The sequence below is a fragment of the Dermacentor variabilis genome, chromosome 1 (genome assembly GCF_050947875.1).
Source record: "Dermacentor variabilis isolate Ectoservices chromosome 1, ASM5094787v1, whole genome shotgun sequence".
NCBI lineage: Eukaryota > Metazoa > Arthropoda > Arachnida > Ixodida > Ixodidae > Dermacentor > Dermacentor variabilis.
Window position 1 is genome coordinate 107,175,057 of NC_134568.1, and position 16,170 is coordinate 107,191,226.

Below are 16,170 nucleotides of genomic sequence, written 5' to 3' on the forward strand. Positions count from 1 at the left end.
AGAGCAGGGGGGGGGGGGGGGGGGAGGTTATTCTGCAAGCGTCCACCAAGTGGACAGGTCCATTTCGGCTGCTGCTAAAGTGCTGATTGGCTGGGAGTGCCTGTCTCCTTCTGACACGTACCCCAGCCCAGCCAATCAGAACTTCAGCAGCAGATGAAATGGACTTGTTCACTAGGTGGACACTTACAGAATAGCCCCCCCCCCCCCCCCACTTAGAACTGCACTATGTGACTGGCTGACTGACTGACTGATTCACGGATTTCAACGTCTCAAAGCTGCTATGGTGCCATGTTAGGCGCCATGACGGAGAGCTACAAACTAATGTCGACTACCTGGAATTCTATAACGTGCTTCTAAATCTAAATAAATTTTACATTACGCATTCAATCAAAATGTGGCCTCCGCGACCGAGAATCATACCCGCAACCACGTGTTCAGTAGTATAGAACTGAGCCAGCGGAGAGTCGCAGTTATGTAGAAGCCATCAGAATGACTACTGCAACGGCGGCACTGGATAGGGCCTTCTTCCGCTCCTAGTGGAGGTGAAACGATTTAGGCGAGGACAGCGGCACGAAATGAGAAAATTGCAGCAGAAGCGATCTCACGGTGACTATCGACGTAAATGCTATCATCAATGAAACAATGTAGCGGCACACCGCATTGCTGCCAACGAAACGCGCCATGTACAGAGGTGCAGAATGGTCGTATGGGTGCACAACTTTTGGTGAGGGACTGGTAATGAGATGGAACGACGCAGAATGTGACATCACGCTCTGCAGTGTTCGGTTCTCTATATTGCACTGGAACCTCTTCGCGGGCCCGGGATGTCACAAAATACCGTTCTCGATGTCAAGGAATCTTATGTGATTGCAGGTCGGTGCTTTAGACATAATCAAATAAACATGTTCCCGACAGGTTCATGCTTATTGCACTGTACAAGAACAAATGAGTGTTGACTGCCCTTCGCTGTGCTGCTTTTAGCATTTCCTAGAGCGTTCGCATTGCTTGGTTGATGCACTACATTTGCTTATGGATGGTGCGACAATGTATGGCGCGTCAAGAAACATAGACCCTGTTCGAGACACCTCAGGATTCAATATTAGTATAGCGCAGAGTCACTAATTTGTATGAATCCTTGAAACAGAACAGCGCTTATTACGCCCATTGCCTCATTCTCGCTTAGCAAGCAGAATAGGGCACTTCGTGTTCCATTGGCGTAGCAGGGGGGGGGGGGGGGCAACCCTCTCCTTCCTCTCCTTCCCCTTTCCCACGGGCGTGACTGAGGGGGCGGGCTTCGAAAGAGTGACATGGATGGAAGGATGAAATTATGTGCAGGGCTGCTTCTGAACTTACAAATGTCCATTTACGAGTGATGTTTTTTTTAATGAACACTCCCGCCTTGAAAACGCAGGCTAAGCGTAGTGCGAAGGAGCGTTATTGCACGCCATGTTGCGCGCGCACTGCGCGCACCTATGCGGCGGCATCACGCGAAGCCCGCATTGCAACTCCTTTCTCAGGTCAGAGATGGCGCCACGCATTCTAGAGGTTGGTTTTTTGCAAGGACATCGCCCTTGGAGCATTTTTGCGTCAGGGCGAGGAGTGGCGCTGCTGCTGCGCAGTTTTTGCGTCTTCAAGTACGTTGGCGGGGCGCTCTTGACAATCCGCTGGATATCCGCGGTGGGTCCTGTGAGGCAGCGCGCCGCAGCGGAGGCAGCGGTGTCTTTGAGAAGCGCTTTCTTCCCCTACTGGCGAGAGTGCCGTCCGGATGGGCGGAAGATGTCCGCGCCCTACTGCTGTCGCTCGTTGATGTTTATGTCCTGATAACCTGCAAGTGAAGTACGCGTGCGTGCAAGTGGCCTGCACGAGATACCGGACCATGGCTGACGCACTTTGGCGCGATTGCGCTAACTGGCTGATCCGCTGCCAAGCGCTGCCGTCGGACCACCGTGTCACTTGGGTGAACGCACAACTGATCGACTTGGCCAACACGCTGCGGGACGGTGTGCTCTTGTGCCAGCTCCTCAACAAACTTCAGCCGGGATGTGTGGACTTGAAAGAGATGAGCCTGCGGCCGCAGATGTCGCAGGTCAGTCCCGGTTCTGCCTTTCTCCGTCTCATGTCGTGTATGCACGTCGTCTTCTTGGAGGGGCCGTTCGCTGCGCCGCTCTGTGTGTGTGCGTGCGTGCTTGCCCCCTTCCCTGGGTCCGCGCGTTCCCTTGGTCCGCGCGTGCCCTTCTCCCCCTCGTTGTCCGGCGCCGTTTCAGGGGCGCCACTTTTACTAACATTTGTATCGCGCCGGTTGTGTCGCATTTTCTTCGTAGCTGTAGTGCGCCTGTGTTGGCGCAGAAAGTTGAGCATGTAAGGTTTTGGTGATCGCTTCGCGTCTTTGCATCGTAAAGAAACGCCCCGCACTAACTTCGTAGACGAAGAATGGGCACTCCTACTGCGTGGCCGTTGTGGTGTCAAGATAGATTTACGGTCCCGTGAACTCCGGGCCACGCTTCCGTGCCTTGAATTCTTGCTTTTCTTTTTATTTAAAACTTCAAGTTCTTGCAATAGAGTCCGGTTTACTTTGGCTGAGCAATATAGTATACTTACAGCGCTTATTGGAATTGCGCTTGACAAGGCGCCGGATGTTTACCTCAAGCTCTTCCGACCGACAGGCTGCTGCCAACGAGGAGTTGAATTTGGAAGCTGCTCATCGCATGCTATTCTGCTAAAGATTGCGGTTTTCATATCGCTGCCAACCGCTGTGCCTAGTGTTGTCTTATATATCTTTTTTTTTTGTTTTTTTTCCTCGGGTGATGGAGTGGGTGCGCAAACCCTGCGTTGAATGCTCCATCCCCACAAGAGGAGCTAACGATAGGCGGCCTCCCATCCTCTATTCAGCTAGCTTTCCCCACTTTATAAAATTTGTCTCTTGTTTCGTTATATCAACGTTTCCGGTGTAGCTCATAACAGTACTGGCATGCACGTGAACGACTTTCCGCGGTGCTCAGTTGCCGAGCAGAGAGTCCTGGGTTCAGTACCCGCTTCTGCATTTGCCGCATACCGACAGGGCTGAAATGCAGGGATATCCGTGTTCATGCGTATCGGTTCATATTAAAGATGCCGCGCTATTCAGAAGTTGATCGGGAACCTGCCACTGCACCGTTCCAATCGCCAATTGCATTTGAAACACGTGTAGCAACACAGTGAAGAAATATAAACGTCGCACAAGAAAACTGAGGCACTTATGTATATTTAATTTTTTTTTTTTGTAACACAAAGCAGTAAAATCGCACGCAACAAGACACTCTCATGTACAGCGCGTGGCTCAATAGTGTTGTCTAAGATGCTTGCGCTTGATTCGTGCGGCGACCGCTGCACATTTTATACGGTATTCTGGCAAGTCTCCAACATTTTGCTGGCACCGATCAGGCCGCCGCTGTATTCTTTCATTCCCAAGGGCATGGGTGGCGGAGGCACGGAGGCGCAAGAGGTGGCTGGAGCGTCTGAAGCTGCCTTACAGAGCCCGACTTGCTCCCGTACACCCGTGCTCTTGCATTCGTCATTGACGAGCCTATGGCGTTAGTGTTTTGCTTAATGCTGCTCACACAGTCCCTCTTCTGTGTCCACGAGATGTTATTGCAAATTTTACACGTTTATCTGTAAGCGCCATGCGTTCGGATGCGTTCGGATAAACGTCGGTGTCGCTATTTTGCTCTTCCGTTCAGCCAGTTTGCTGAAACTGACTCCGAGTAAGTTCTTATGAACATTTCAAGTCTAGCCTCTACTATCCCGCTTTCGCTCTCTATTCCCCCTCCCTGTGTAGCTATGTAAACTGAACATTATTATGTTAATAACGTCTCGAACGAGCAAGTGGTATTCAACGAGAAAGATCTCATGTTACAGCTGTCCGGCGACTTACACTGCGAGCGAAAAAAATTTAACCTATAGAATCGGGCAACACAAGAAGTAAGTCGGGAACCCTCTCTCTAAAGCTCCTCTCAAGTGCGCAGTGCCGCCACTGCGTTAGCATTCAGAAGGTGCCAACAACTTGTACAAAGACCAACACCCGAAAAATGCGCTGTTGCTGTAGTCATATTGCTCACCAAACAACAACAGTCCTTCGAAGGGCTATCTCCCCCTGGCCTGTGCACTACGACAAAAGAGAAACCAACAGGCGACCGTACAACAATAGCCTCCTGTCTTCTTCATTTACACCGCCTAGCACCCGGCCTTCTAGACCTTCCAACCATACCAGAAAAGTAAGTTTACCCCCGCGTAAGTGAAACCTGGGCTTCTGTTATGAAGAGTATTCTATAAACTGCGATACCTCCATCTTTTGTTTAACCTCCGAGAAACGAGCCGATTTGGCCCCGAAACGCCGCGCTTAATAAATCCCACTTTTTTTGTTTGCGGCGTTGTTAACTTCACAATCTTTGTCTCTCTGTGCGGGCATGCTTGCTTGCTTCCTTCCTTCCTTGCCTGGGAGGTGGGAGAATGGAGTGGTACAGAGAAATACTGCTCATGATGGCCATTGTTTGCTCGTATGAAGCCCCGTTGTGTTGCCTTGAAAGTTAGTTATAGAGATAGTACAAGCTTATTGACAACAAATTGGAGTAAGCATACTGGGCAGCCCGCCGGGATACAGCTTAGAGTTTATTGTAAGCCCCCATATACGCTTTCAACAAGTCGAGGATAAGTAGCGCCTGTATCAAAGGGCGGGAGGCACGCGCACGCGCAACCTTCCCCGAGCCAGCCAACTGCGACCAAATAAAGCGAAGACTTTGCAATCAGACGTGGCGCTTTCGAGGTTGGTACCGCGCTTTTTAATCAGATGCACTTCTATCATTTCCTGTTATTTCGTTGTTGAGCGTTTCCCTACAGCTGAGAGATTATTAATACTGGACTGGTGCACAATCCCAACAGCCCACTTTGCCGGTATGTTGCGAGGCTTAGGCGCACGTGGAATAACCGCAAAGTGCACAGAAATTAACCATGAATCATTGATGCGACGTCCCTGAAATCACTTGAAGACGCAAATTCCGCCAGTTTCGGGAAAACGAAAATAAATAAAACGCAGTCAACACAGCAATTAGCTTCTCTTTCTTTTTTTGCGACAGCAAATCATAAACGGTGGCGGACAATAAATAATGCGCAGTACGTTGCACGAGGTAGACAAAATATGGATGAAAATTCTTTATTTGGAGAAAGGGCAGGCGTTCCGTACCGTATAGCTATAACATAATGAACTCTCCGTGTGGTAGCTATATATATACCTTCAGAAAAACAGCTGGTGTTCATGATATGTCTATATGTGCAGGAAAGCCTCGTGCTATAGCCGTCGGCGATGATTTGCTGCAAAATAAGTACATTGACATTGTGCGTACTGCTTTTCCTCAAAACCCTCTTCACGCTGGTGAGTTCTGTACTACGCGAAAGCATTTACTTCACCGCTAACTTTTGAAGGGCACTGTAAAAAAATTTACACCCTTAAAAGTGAAGAAAACTGTAAATGTGTCTATAACTCACACCCTTAGGGTGTCAGTTATATAAATCACACCCTGAGGGTGTGAGTTATAGACACATTTACACCCGTTTTCAATTTTAAGGATGTTAATTCTTTTACAGTGCGGATATTTCGAAGCTTTTGTTAGTATAAGGATTTATGCTAAATGTGTATTAAGGATCTTAAGCACCTGAACAGCCTAATTAGCAATGTGAGACATAAGATTAATTTTTGAAACATAGTTATTCGACTATAATTCATTAAAAAAAGTTCAGCAACACTGGGGGCGAATTACAACAAATTATTGAGGACCTTAAACGAAAAAGTGTAAGAGTGAGGTTGAAGAATATCTGCAGAAGACGAATATAATGTTAAATAGCATGACAAGGGAACAAGGGGCCCTATAACGTAAAACTATTCCAATATGTTTCTATTCCAATCTCCTGGCGTCAAATTTGCGTAACCACCGACGCAAGCACCGGGCGGTCACCCACAGGGTTGTCTGTACAGACCAATCAAACACTCTCCTCGTTCATAGGAGGTCACTTTTGTTTGCTTGAAAAACGAATAACATGGCCTACACTGAGCGGCTTGTCGTGTCTAATTGGCTGACAAGAGGCGAGGAGAACGCTCAAGTGGAGAGGGATCCGCTGGGGCAGAGCCAGTGCGCTGAAAATCGATAACCGGATGAAGAGGGTGGTGCCGGCGTCCGCGATTGGTCGGCTTTCCCTTACTTAGCTTGTGGTGGCTGGTCGAAAATCGCGGCGGCATGCAACGGAAGCTTAAGAATGACGCTAAAACTGACCCTCAGCAAAGAAGAGTTGGCCGAATGAGGTGGTAAACGTGCCGAAAGTGCTCGAAAACGTTACACGGCCACGCAAGAAGGTTTATTATACGCAAATACACCCATGCTCTTGGGCAGGTGCGAGTAGCCAGCGTCTCAGCGATCGGCGGCAGCCATTTTTTATTCCTTTCGGAACGGGGCAGCCAGCGGCTATTCCGAAGAAAATTCAGTTTTGTTCGGCATATTAATGCATCTTTATCGCGTACCGGTCACTTTGGCGCGGTGAGTTTGTGCGGTTTTGTGACGTCGCGTGACAGGCAGGTGAAGTGGGTGCAGCCAGAAAACTTTTTACCAATAGCCGAGGCCGAGGGCTAATGGCGAAAAGGGGTCGAATCAGAAATAACTGTTTTTCTTTTTTCTGTCAAATCATGCATAATCAGTGTGTACACATCATATCAGATGGGGAGCTATTGCAGTTTTCGTGACATCGCGTGACAAACAGGTGAAGTGGGGGTGGTCGAAAAAAGTTTTTGACCAATCGTGGAGGGCTGATAGGAGAATTGGAATAGAAAAGTTTGGAATAGTTTTACGTTTAGCGCCCAAGGATTCAGGATAGTCAGTCACCCTCTAGAGTCTGTACAGGAGCACGTTTATCTAGCGCAATTACCCACAGGGGAGTATGATCATGAGAAAGAAATTCAACAGAAGAATAAAAACGGGCCGGAGTGCATACGGAAGGCATTATGAAATCCTGACTGGGAGTTTACCACTGTCGTTGAAAAGTGTGCAGTCATTGCATTCTATACCGGTGCTAACATATGGAGCAGAAACTTGGAGGTTAACAAAGAAACTAGAGAACAGGTTAAGGACCGCGCAAAGAGCGATGGAACGAAAAATATTAGGCACAACGTTAAGAGACAGGGAGAAAGCGGTGTGGATCAGAGGGCAAGCGGGGATAGCCGATATCCGAGTTGACATTTAAAAAAAAAAAGTAGCAGTTTCGCCCGAAAGGCGAAGCATCGATTGCGATAGCAAATTAGCGAACAGCTGGCTATACAAAGCAAGGATAGTAGTTTTATCCGCCGTATAAACATAGACACGCTAATTAACAAGCATGGCGCCACGCGTGCGCAAGCAAACATGAACAAATCTCACTCGATGGCCGCGGCAACTCGCTGTCAAAACGCTGGTGTGAGGAAGCGCGGCAGCAGCAGCGAACGAATTGGCATTCGTGCTGCGTTTCGCATCAACGCGTACTAAGCCGCGAAAAGACAGCGTGCGGCGCCCCGGGCCGCCCAAACTAGAACTAGTGTAACGCGCCCTCCTCATTACCCTCCCCCCGGATCCTTGCGCGCGACGGAAGGCGGCGCGCTTCATCCCCTCTTTCCTCGCTTGCGTGCGCGAGATTGAGCCGCGATCTGCCCGGCTCACCCTCGCACGCTTTCACTCGCACAGACAACACACGGCGCGCAGCGACGATGTTGTCGCCCTTGGACTTTTTACAGCACCTCACGACGACGGCAGAAATGTGCCTGGATTGTCCACATAATTGCTATCGCAATAAAATGGAGCTGGGCACGCCATCTAATGCCCGGTACATAACCGGTGGACCATTCTAGTTTTAGAATAGGTGCCTAGGGAAGCGAAGCGCAGTCAAGGACAGTACAAAACCAAGTGGAGTGATTAAATGAGGAAATTTGCAGGCGCAATTTGGAATCAGCTAGCGCAAGACAGGGGCAATTGGAGATCGCAGGGATGGGCCTCTGTCCTGCAGTGGACATAAAAAGAGGCTGATGATTATGAAAATGATGAGGATGAATTAAAGACCCTGTTAGTTTCACGCGCTTTTCCAGTTCCGCCTTTGCGAAAAACATGATCGAAAAGATATTGTCGCCTTTCTCACTGGGACGAGATATAACTGCCTACATCAGTATATCTGTGGCCTTGGTGCGTGTTGCTAAGCCTGCGTTGATGCGTGAGGTGTGCAGCGCAGTATACGGGGAACAGCTATAGGGCATATTCACACCGTTAACCACCTGCCGCGGTGCTTAGTGGCCATGGTGTAGGGCTGCTAAACACGAGGTCGGGGGATCGAATCCCGGCCACGGCGGCCGCATTTCGATGGGGGCGAAATGCGAAAACACTCGTGTACTTAGCTTTAGGTGTACGTTAATGAACCACAGGTGGTCCAAATTTCCGGAGTTCCCCACTACGGCGTGCTTCATAATCAAATCGTGGTTTTGGCACGTAAAACACCACAATTTAATGAAATTTTAACGCCGTAAAACACGCCTGCTAACCAACTGAGCAAGCTGCATCGCAAGGCGCTGGTTAACGTGTTGGCCAACATGCGTCTTACCACCGGCGACGTTGTTTCTCGGCGTTGCGACGTTCATTATTCCATCGTTTCCGGAGGAGGAGAAAACAAAAAGAGAGAAAAAGAAGACACGGAAGTTAGCCAGTGTAGGCACCGACTGACTGCCCTGTGCTCGCGCCCAATGTACGCTATCGCCACTTCGTTTTCATTTCCTCGCATAGTTGGGACTCGCGTAGGTTTCTCTGTCTGACTTGAACCGGACTTTTCGCAAGGAGCAGCATACATTTCCAGCTCTTTTAGAATCCACAACCATGAAACTTCAGCGCCTGCCAGGCCATCGCGGCAACGAGAGCGCCAACAAAGCCGCGCTGCGCCGACTTAAGAAGTTCCGTGCCTACCCAGACACTTAGACACTTATTAGAGAGTTTTAGAATAGGGGCCCCAAACGTTTTGGGGCCCCAAAGAAATAGCGTAGAAGCCGCTGCGCATGGGCGAGACGCAAACTGCGTTTGGGTTTTGCGTTGGGAACGCTATTTCACCGATTTAGCGGGAGCCCAAATAGCGGCCCCAAAAGCTTTGCGTCAGCAAACATGGCGGCACCTATCGAAGCGACGGCTCCAAGCTAGCACCAAACTGGGTTCGATTCGTGGTAACGTGTGAAGTTCGCAAGCTAGGAGAAGTGACTGCGGTTATCGCTTTCTCTCAACTAGCGTGTGTTATGAAGATTGATTCATTAGACGCCGCTGATTCCGAATTCGATTGTGGATTTTATGGCTCGTAGGCCTAACACGGCTAAGCTTGGCTGATGAGGGCACGTAAAGTTGGTTTGCTCAAAACTAAGCGCAACTAATTGTTTGCTGCTTACAGAATTACCTCTAAATTGTAATTAAACGCGAATACACGCAAGTCAAAATTACTATTCCTATCATAATATGGTATAGTTTACTTAATTATTCGTAATAGCTTTTCTTCGACGCCGTAGTGGCGCTGTCAGCGCAAGACGCTATCCGCAAACGGAAAACCCTATTCTAAAACTCTTCACTCCTGCGTGTCCCAACGATAACGCCCGCAAAGCTCTTTGGGGCCCCAAACTATTGGAGCCCCTATTCTAAAACTCGCTATTGTCTCGAGACGTGATGCAGCGCACCAACTTCGACTGCTTGCTTGTCGCACCGCATAAGAAAATGAAGTGTAATTTGCTATTTCTCGCCTGCACATCCTCAAAGCGTTCTTAACAAGTTACGTCGTTAACAATTACATCGCATGTTACGAAGCGTTCTTTTTATTGAAAGCACAAATGGAGCACTGGGAACAAAAACAAGCCTTCATTGCGCTTTCGACTGTTCTCTGCGGGCCTACCTTCTTGCGAGCTATAACTTGACTATGTGTATATATCGCTTGTGGTTTGATGCTGCGTTGACGAATGCGGACTGTTTCCTTATCGGCATTGACAGCACGCGTCGTGCAACTCTGCGGCTGCGACGAGACCATTCAACATATCCTCTGCTACTGCGCGTCTTTTGACGACCAAATATATAGAGAGCTTTAGATTAGGGGACGCAAGCGGCTTGCGTAACTGAGGACCCGAAGTCTGATTGGGTTTTACTGGGACTGAAGACTGCTTGCGTACGCAAGCGGAACGCAACCCTTTATCTTCCCCTAATCTATATTCCCTGCGTGTTACCCGGCGCCGCTAGACGACATACCGCTCGTAGAAGACAAGATATTGGGATCTTAAGCTCGAACGTCTTCACAGAAACAAACATCTACACTAGCAAAGATACCTAGGGCCGTATTTCTTTTTCTTCGTTTTTTTTTACGCTCTTTTTCATTGGATCGCACGAAGCCGTACCCCCACTGTCGCTGGAATCGACCACTCGTCGGGACGGGTTTTAAGAAAAGAATAGAATCGTAAGAAAAGAATCCTTACAAAATACGGTCACCGGTCTGTGCGACCGCCTTTGAATGCGCAGTGAACGCTGTCGTGTGGCAGGCGCAGTTTCTTGTCACTTTTTTTTTTTCTTTTCATCTCCTGCACTCACGCTATAACCCGGTTAACCTGGTTAACCTGGTTGCTTTTTCCTCTTCTCTCCCTCGGCTGAGAATGCCCGGCTGGCGATCGAAGAATCCTGCCTTGAAATCGCCGGCTGTGGACCCCTTCTGTGAAGTCTTTCTCTAGCTTAATTTCTTTGTTATCTGGCTGCCGGTAAAGGGATCCTGTCGGCGAATTTCGCCGACGATGGCGAGACCTGGCAGCAACTTCCGAGGCCCCATACGAGCCCAGCGATACCTTATAGGGACTCTGATAAAGAGTTTTTTCTTTTTTTTTTTCTAAAACCTCGCAGATACTGCCTATATGACTAAAGCACGCCACTATATACATGTTTTCTTTCTTCTTTTAAACCTTTCTTACTACACAGTGTAATTATTTCTTTCTTTTCTTTCTTTTTTTTTTAAAGCACAAAGGTGCTATACGCTATAAAGCTAAATACTTATACGCGCTCATCCGCTCTTTAGGCACTTTATTAGCATTCCAGCGCTGACGGCCAGCCTAAATTTGACGTGAAGGCAGTGCGAGACTAATCTTTCTTCAGCAGAGGTCTGCTTACGGTATCGTTTCCGCACTTTATTTCCATAAAGTACAAAAAGAAGTGTACGGTGGTGAATATCAATGAGGCAGTCCCGCTAACAGTGAAGGACCTCCTTGTAGGCGCGCGCGTCGCCAACTGCCCGTGCAAGAAGCCCCTTGACATTTGGGATCGAAGAGGGGACTCTGTGCTCGCCCGCGTAGCCTCGTGACCGCACCAAAGCATTCTTCGTCTTCGTAATCTAGGGAAGCTCGGACAGTTGTTTATTTTTCCTTACTACCCTGACGTCGGCGGAGTGTACGGAGATACCACTATTTAAAAAAAAAATAAGAACACTTGAAAAACTCTACAACTCTGGTACTATAGTATCAGAGTTTGTAATATATTAAGCGCCGCGTTACGTCGGGCAGCGACGTCGACGACAATTTGTATGGATTTAGGGAATGGGGAATAAATGACCCCCGTTTCACAGAAGACATGTGTCACATTCGCGTTATAGCCAATTCCTTTTTAAAAAAAAGTAGTAAACCTGAGTTTTCCCTTTCACTAAAGCACGCAGTGGGTGAGTATAAATTTGGTATATTATTAAAAGAAGATTAAGCATTTCGAGATCCGCTACTGCGTTAGCGCAGACCTTTGCAAGTGTGGCTGCGCTGCAATCCTTGGTCGCGTTAAAATGTTTTATTATGATGAAATTGGACTGAATAAAATTAGCGATATGAAGGGCGGCTTGAGAGAAAGCTTTAGCTCGGGCCGAACTCCGACGCGGCCTATTCAAATACATGTAAAACGCAAAAACGTTTTTCTGAGATAGCCCCTGAACCGATTTTAATGAAATTTGTTGCGTTTCAGAGACAAGGTAAAATATAGCTATGTTGGAAGCGGGATTTCGATTTAGGGCCTGAATTTTGCTAAAAGAATTTTCAAAAATCAGGAAGTTCGAAAAAATTAGAAGCGCGAAGTTTACAAATTAATAGCTCTGCAATAAGGTTGTTTCACATGGCACGATTGGGGTGAAAAAATCGTTCTGCCGCGCACTCGCAGAGAGATTTTCGCTGACAGCTTTCACGTGCGTTTGCGGCAGCGCGATTTCCGTCGCAGCCATGCGCAAAGTTGCCCCCTGCTCACGAAGTATCCATGCCTGCATCGTTAAATAAGAACAACATGAAAAGTAGTCAAATGTTCGAACGTTCCTATTATTATTCGATTATAGAATGAGTACACCATTTTTTAAGGTTTAAAAGCGTTGAGACTTTACGACAGCTTGCAGATGCGGTGAGCGAGACGCTGCACAACACCGCAAGTATGAGCATGCGGCATGTGCGGCGTCGGTGGGGTGGTTCCGTTTAGTACACTCTAGTTTCGCTGTTACTATGGGAGCCACAACTCTTTTCCTGGAGCAGTATTTGCTTTTGCAGAACAACAAGCTACTATTGAGTGTGCAGCTGGCACAATTTGTAGCGATGAAGACATTGACGACGGTGGCGATCGAGTGGGTACGTGCCTTATGTTGAGGCGGCGTCTGTTCCCGACCTGGATACTGTGCATCTTCTCCTTTTAAACGAATTGTGTAAGCGGAAGAACAAAAAAACTGTTTATGAAGCTCCTAAGCCGCAGGCACTGGTGGGTACGCCCGATTAAAACATAACTAAAACTGGCGCGCGACATTAAAAAAAAATTATAGGGTTTTACTAGGCAAAACCACTTTCTGATTATGAGGCACGCCGTAGTGAAGGACTCTGAAAATTTTGACCACCTGGGGTTCTTTAACGTGCACCTAAATCTAAGTACACGGATGTTTTCGCCTCCATCGAAATGCGGCCGCCGTGGCCGGGATTCGATCCCGCGACCTCGTTCTCAGCAGCCCAACACCATGGCGCGCGACATTGCTCCACAGACCAACGCGTGGTAAAACAGGAAAGCGCCTATTTTGACGGCGCTTTGTTTCGTCACACATTGTCCCTCCCACATCGAGCCGATCGCTGCGACTCAGCGACGGCGCGACAAACTTGTTGGAATCCAGTCGCGGCGAGCCCACGAAGTCGCGGCGGTCGCTGAGTGACGAAATTCGGTGTGTGGCTGAGTGAAAATCGCGCCATGTGAAATAGCCTTTAGGAACAGATGTCTCGGTTCTGTAAACGGCATCCAATAGATCATTCAAAGCGGACAAATTTGATAGGTCAATTTATTGCTTGCGTGAATTTGTTACTTTTTGTACAAGGGTTCTGCAAACGCTGTATTTACATATTACTATACTTTTTGAGATTCGTGCGTAATATATCTATCTTGTCCGCTTTAGATGTAGACGCAATTCACAGAATTGTGATATCATGTTTGATTGGAGAGTTACGGAGTTGTAAACTTGAGTTTCGTTTTCTGAAAATTTTCGATTCTTGCCAATATTTAATAAAAAAATGACGACCTAAGTCAAAAACTCGAAACAACAGTCACTAGATTTTAAGTTTTTCTTTTCAATGCAACAAACCTCGTCAACTTTGGTGTGCTGGTTGCCGAGAAAAACGAATTCTGCGTTTACGTGTATTTAGATATTAGCACCCGGGCTAAAGGTTCCTGTTAAGCAAAAAGCTACAGAAATCCTGGACATTGTCTGCTAATGGGCAAGCATTGTTTGGCCCAGCTGTGGCTTCGTTTTTGTTTAGTTTTGCGTACTTTCTTTTTCTAGCTTATGCGCTTCTACCCGTGGCCTTTCCGGTGGCAAAGAATGCTTAGGCTTAGTAGGCAACTGTCAGATTTTCTTGCCGCATCCGGCCTCTTCAATGCAGTCGTACCAGTTGAGCCGCAACGCCGAGCACGAGCGCGCCTCGACGGAGCGGAGTGATCGAACGGGAGCACCAGTTGCCGCAGTAGCGCGTGAGGCGTTGCGTGAGTACATCGCCGAGACGCCTCGCTGTCGCTCTCGCAAGCCTGTGTTATGCGCGCGTTCCTTGTCCACGCAAGCTCTCGCTTGCGCTCTTACTGCGCCTCGGTTAGGCCCAGTGAAAACGCGCCAAGCGTCTTAACGTGCTCGCTTTCCCGCGAGGTGTTCATAACTCGAAGGACGCACACCAGCATTCAAGTGGACATTGAGCCACCCCAGAATGCCAAGTTGGCCCACACCCACATTACAGTTGTGCCCGCCCCATATTTCAAGTAGGCCCACCCCGAAATTGAAGTTGGCCCACCCCCGAAGGTAAGTTGGCCCACTCTCCAGCCCCAAACTAATTTCACCCACTCCCAAATTTGAGTTGGCCCACCCCTAAATTTAACCTGGCCCACCCCCAAATTTCAAGTTAGCCCACCCCCAAATTTAAGTTGAGCCACTCTCAAATTTCAGTTGGCCCACCCCTACTATAAGCTTCCCTAAGCATTTTATAAGGAACCCTATGTATGTCTATGGGTATATTTGTTTTATTTGTTTTTCTTGCTTTAAATTGTTCCTTATCGCCCAAAAGCTTCCAATCATCTTCAATTACACTATGATAACGAGAAATGTCTTAACTTTGCAAATTACGCATTTTTTGAGCAGCTACTAGGCATTGCACTTTTCGCTTAACAGGGCTGGGGGAGCTCGCCAATGAATGCCTACGCATTAAAAAAAAAAAAATCCCCGAGCAAATTTAGTGTTGACGATATAACAATTAATAATTGCCGCGAGGAGCACTGGACATAGGACAATCCGTCTTAATTTGCTTCCAAAATTTTGATCAGCACCTGAGGCATTGCTGTCGCCTCACTTGAGATATTTTGCGCTCCAGTACGTTACATACGAACATGTCCAATTAGGCGGACGACCAGAACGGCGCTGTTGTAGGCCAGCGACCACCATGCGCCAAAGGCTGGTCCGGTATATGTTTAACTGTACAGTGACCCCGGGGCCTTCAGAAAGACGTGCGCTTGTCGGAGCTCTTGCTTTCCTTCCGCCACGTAACGGTGCAGAAAATTTGAGCGGGCAAGAAAGACGCTCTAGTTCCGTACACGCCGTGCGCAAAACTTCCATTAGAGATTAAAGAAGAAGAAGAAAGAAGAAATTGGCAAGCTTTTGTGCGCGCTTCCTCCAGATCTCTCCACGTATGGGCCAAATTGCCTGTCACCGTTAGGCCAGCGCCGTGAGCAATTGGGGATATGCCCGAGACAAACGCTCGCGCTCCAATTTCACCCGCGCGCACCTGTAGTCGCACGCTTTTGATTTCGCCGGAATTCTCGTGCTTTTCTTTTTTTTCCCCTCTTTTGTTCACTGCTAATATTCTGTGTGCTTGCGAAAAATATATTATGTATTTCTGAGAGGATGCGACAGAGGATGGTTTTTCAATCCGCGGTTTAACGTTCGTCTTCCTCGAATGCGTTGTCATTGCGAGTGTGTTCACATTAGCTGGTTATGAGGCCTCCACAAAATGAATAACTAAATACGAGATAAGTAACTAAAAGTTAAGAGTTATAATGCATAAACTAGTCACAAAGAGACAACCAGTCAATTAAACTACTGGCTTCGATTTTTCCGATGAATGAGAGAAAGAGAGAAAAAATAAAGAAAGCAAGAAGGGCTGTTAACGAGAAAATCGTCCGGTTGGCTACCCTATGCTGGGGCAAGAGAAAGTGGGGAATTAAAAGAGAGGGAGGAAGGTGGTGATTGTGTACACGTGCGCGCACAGCGCCACGCAGTCAAAGGCACTCGCACAAGCAAGTCGTTTTTAAAACACTGCTTTCACTGCCTTCTGGGCCGGTGATCGATGGGGACGGTGTTCCATAGCGCCTGTGCCGACAGTCAACGATCGTCTAGTCGCCGCAGTGCATTGGACGCTGATTATCTTTGTATGTCAAATCGAGGACATAGGAAAAATCCAAAACATACACACACTGCCCTATGTCGTGACAGTCCACACACACCCTAGAACCAGCCCGACTAGTTCTAGAATGTATCTATGGGACGCGAGGCATGCGAAAAAAAGAAAAGAAAGAGAAACTGAATTCTCACGAAGCCTGGGCACAC

The 16,170-nt window shown here is 48.0% G+C and overlaps 1 protein-coding gene across 4 annotated transcripts in view; it reads left to right on the forward strand.

The window, feature by feature from the left end:
* The first annotated feature begins 1,654 nt into the window (after positions 1 to 1,654).
* Positions 1,655 to 16,170, forward strand: part of Vav (Vav guanine nucleotide exchange factor) — a 312,152-nt gene continuing 297,636 nt past the window's right edge. For all 4 annotated transcript variants that reach the window (XM_075692551.1, XM_075692576.1, XM_075692567.1 and 1 more), the window contains exon 1: positions 1,655 to 2,086. In XM_075692551.1, the coding sequence (XP_075548666.1) occupies positions 1,877 to 2,086 (210 nt within the window). In that variant the 5' untranslated portion in view covers positions 1,655 to 1,876. The remainder of the gene's footprint in view (positions 2,087 to 16,170) is intronic.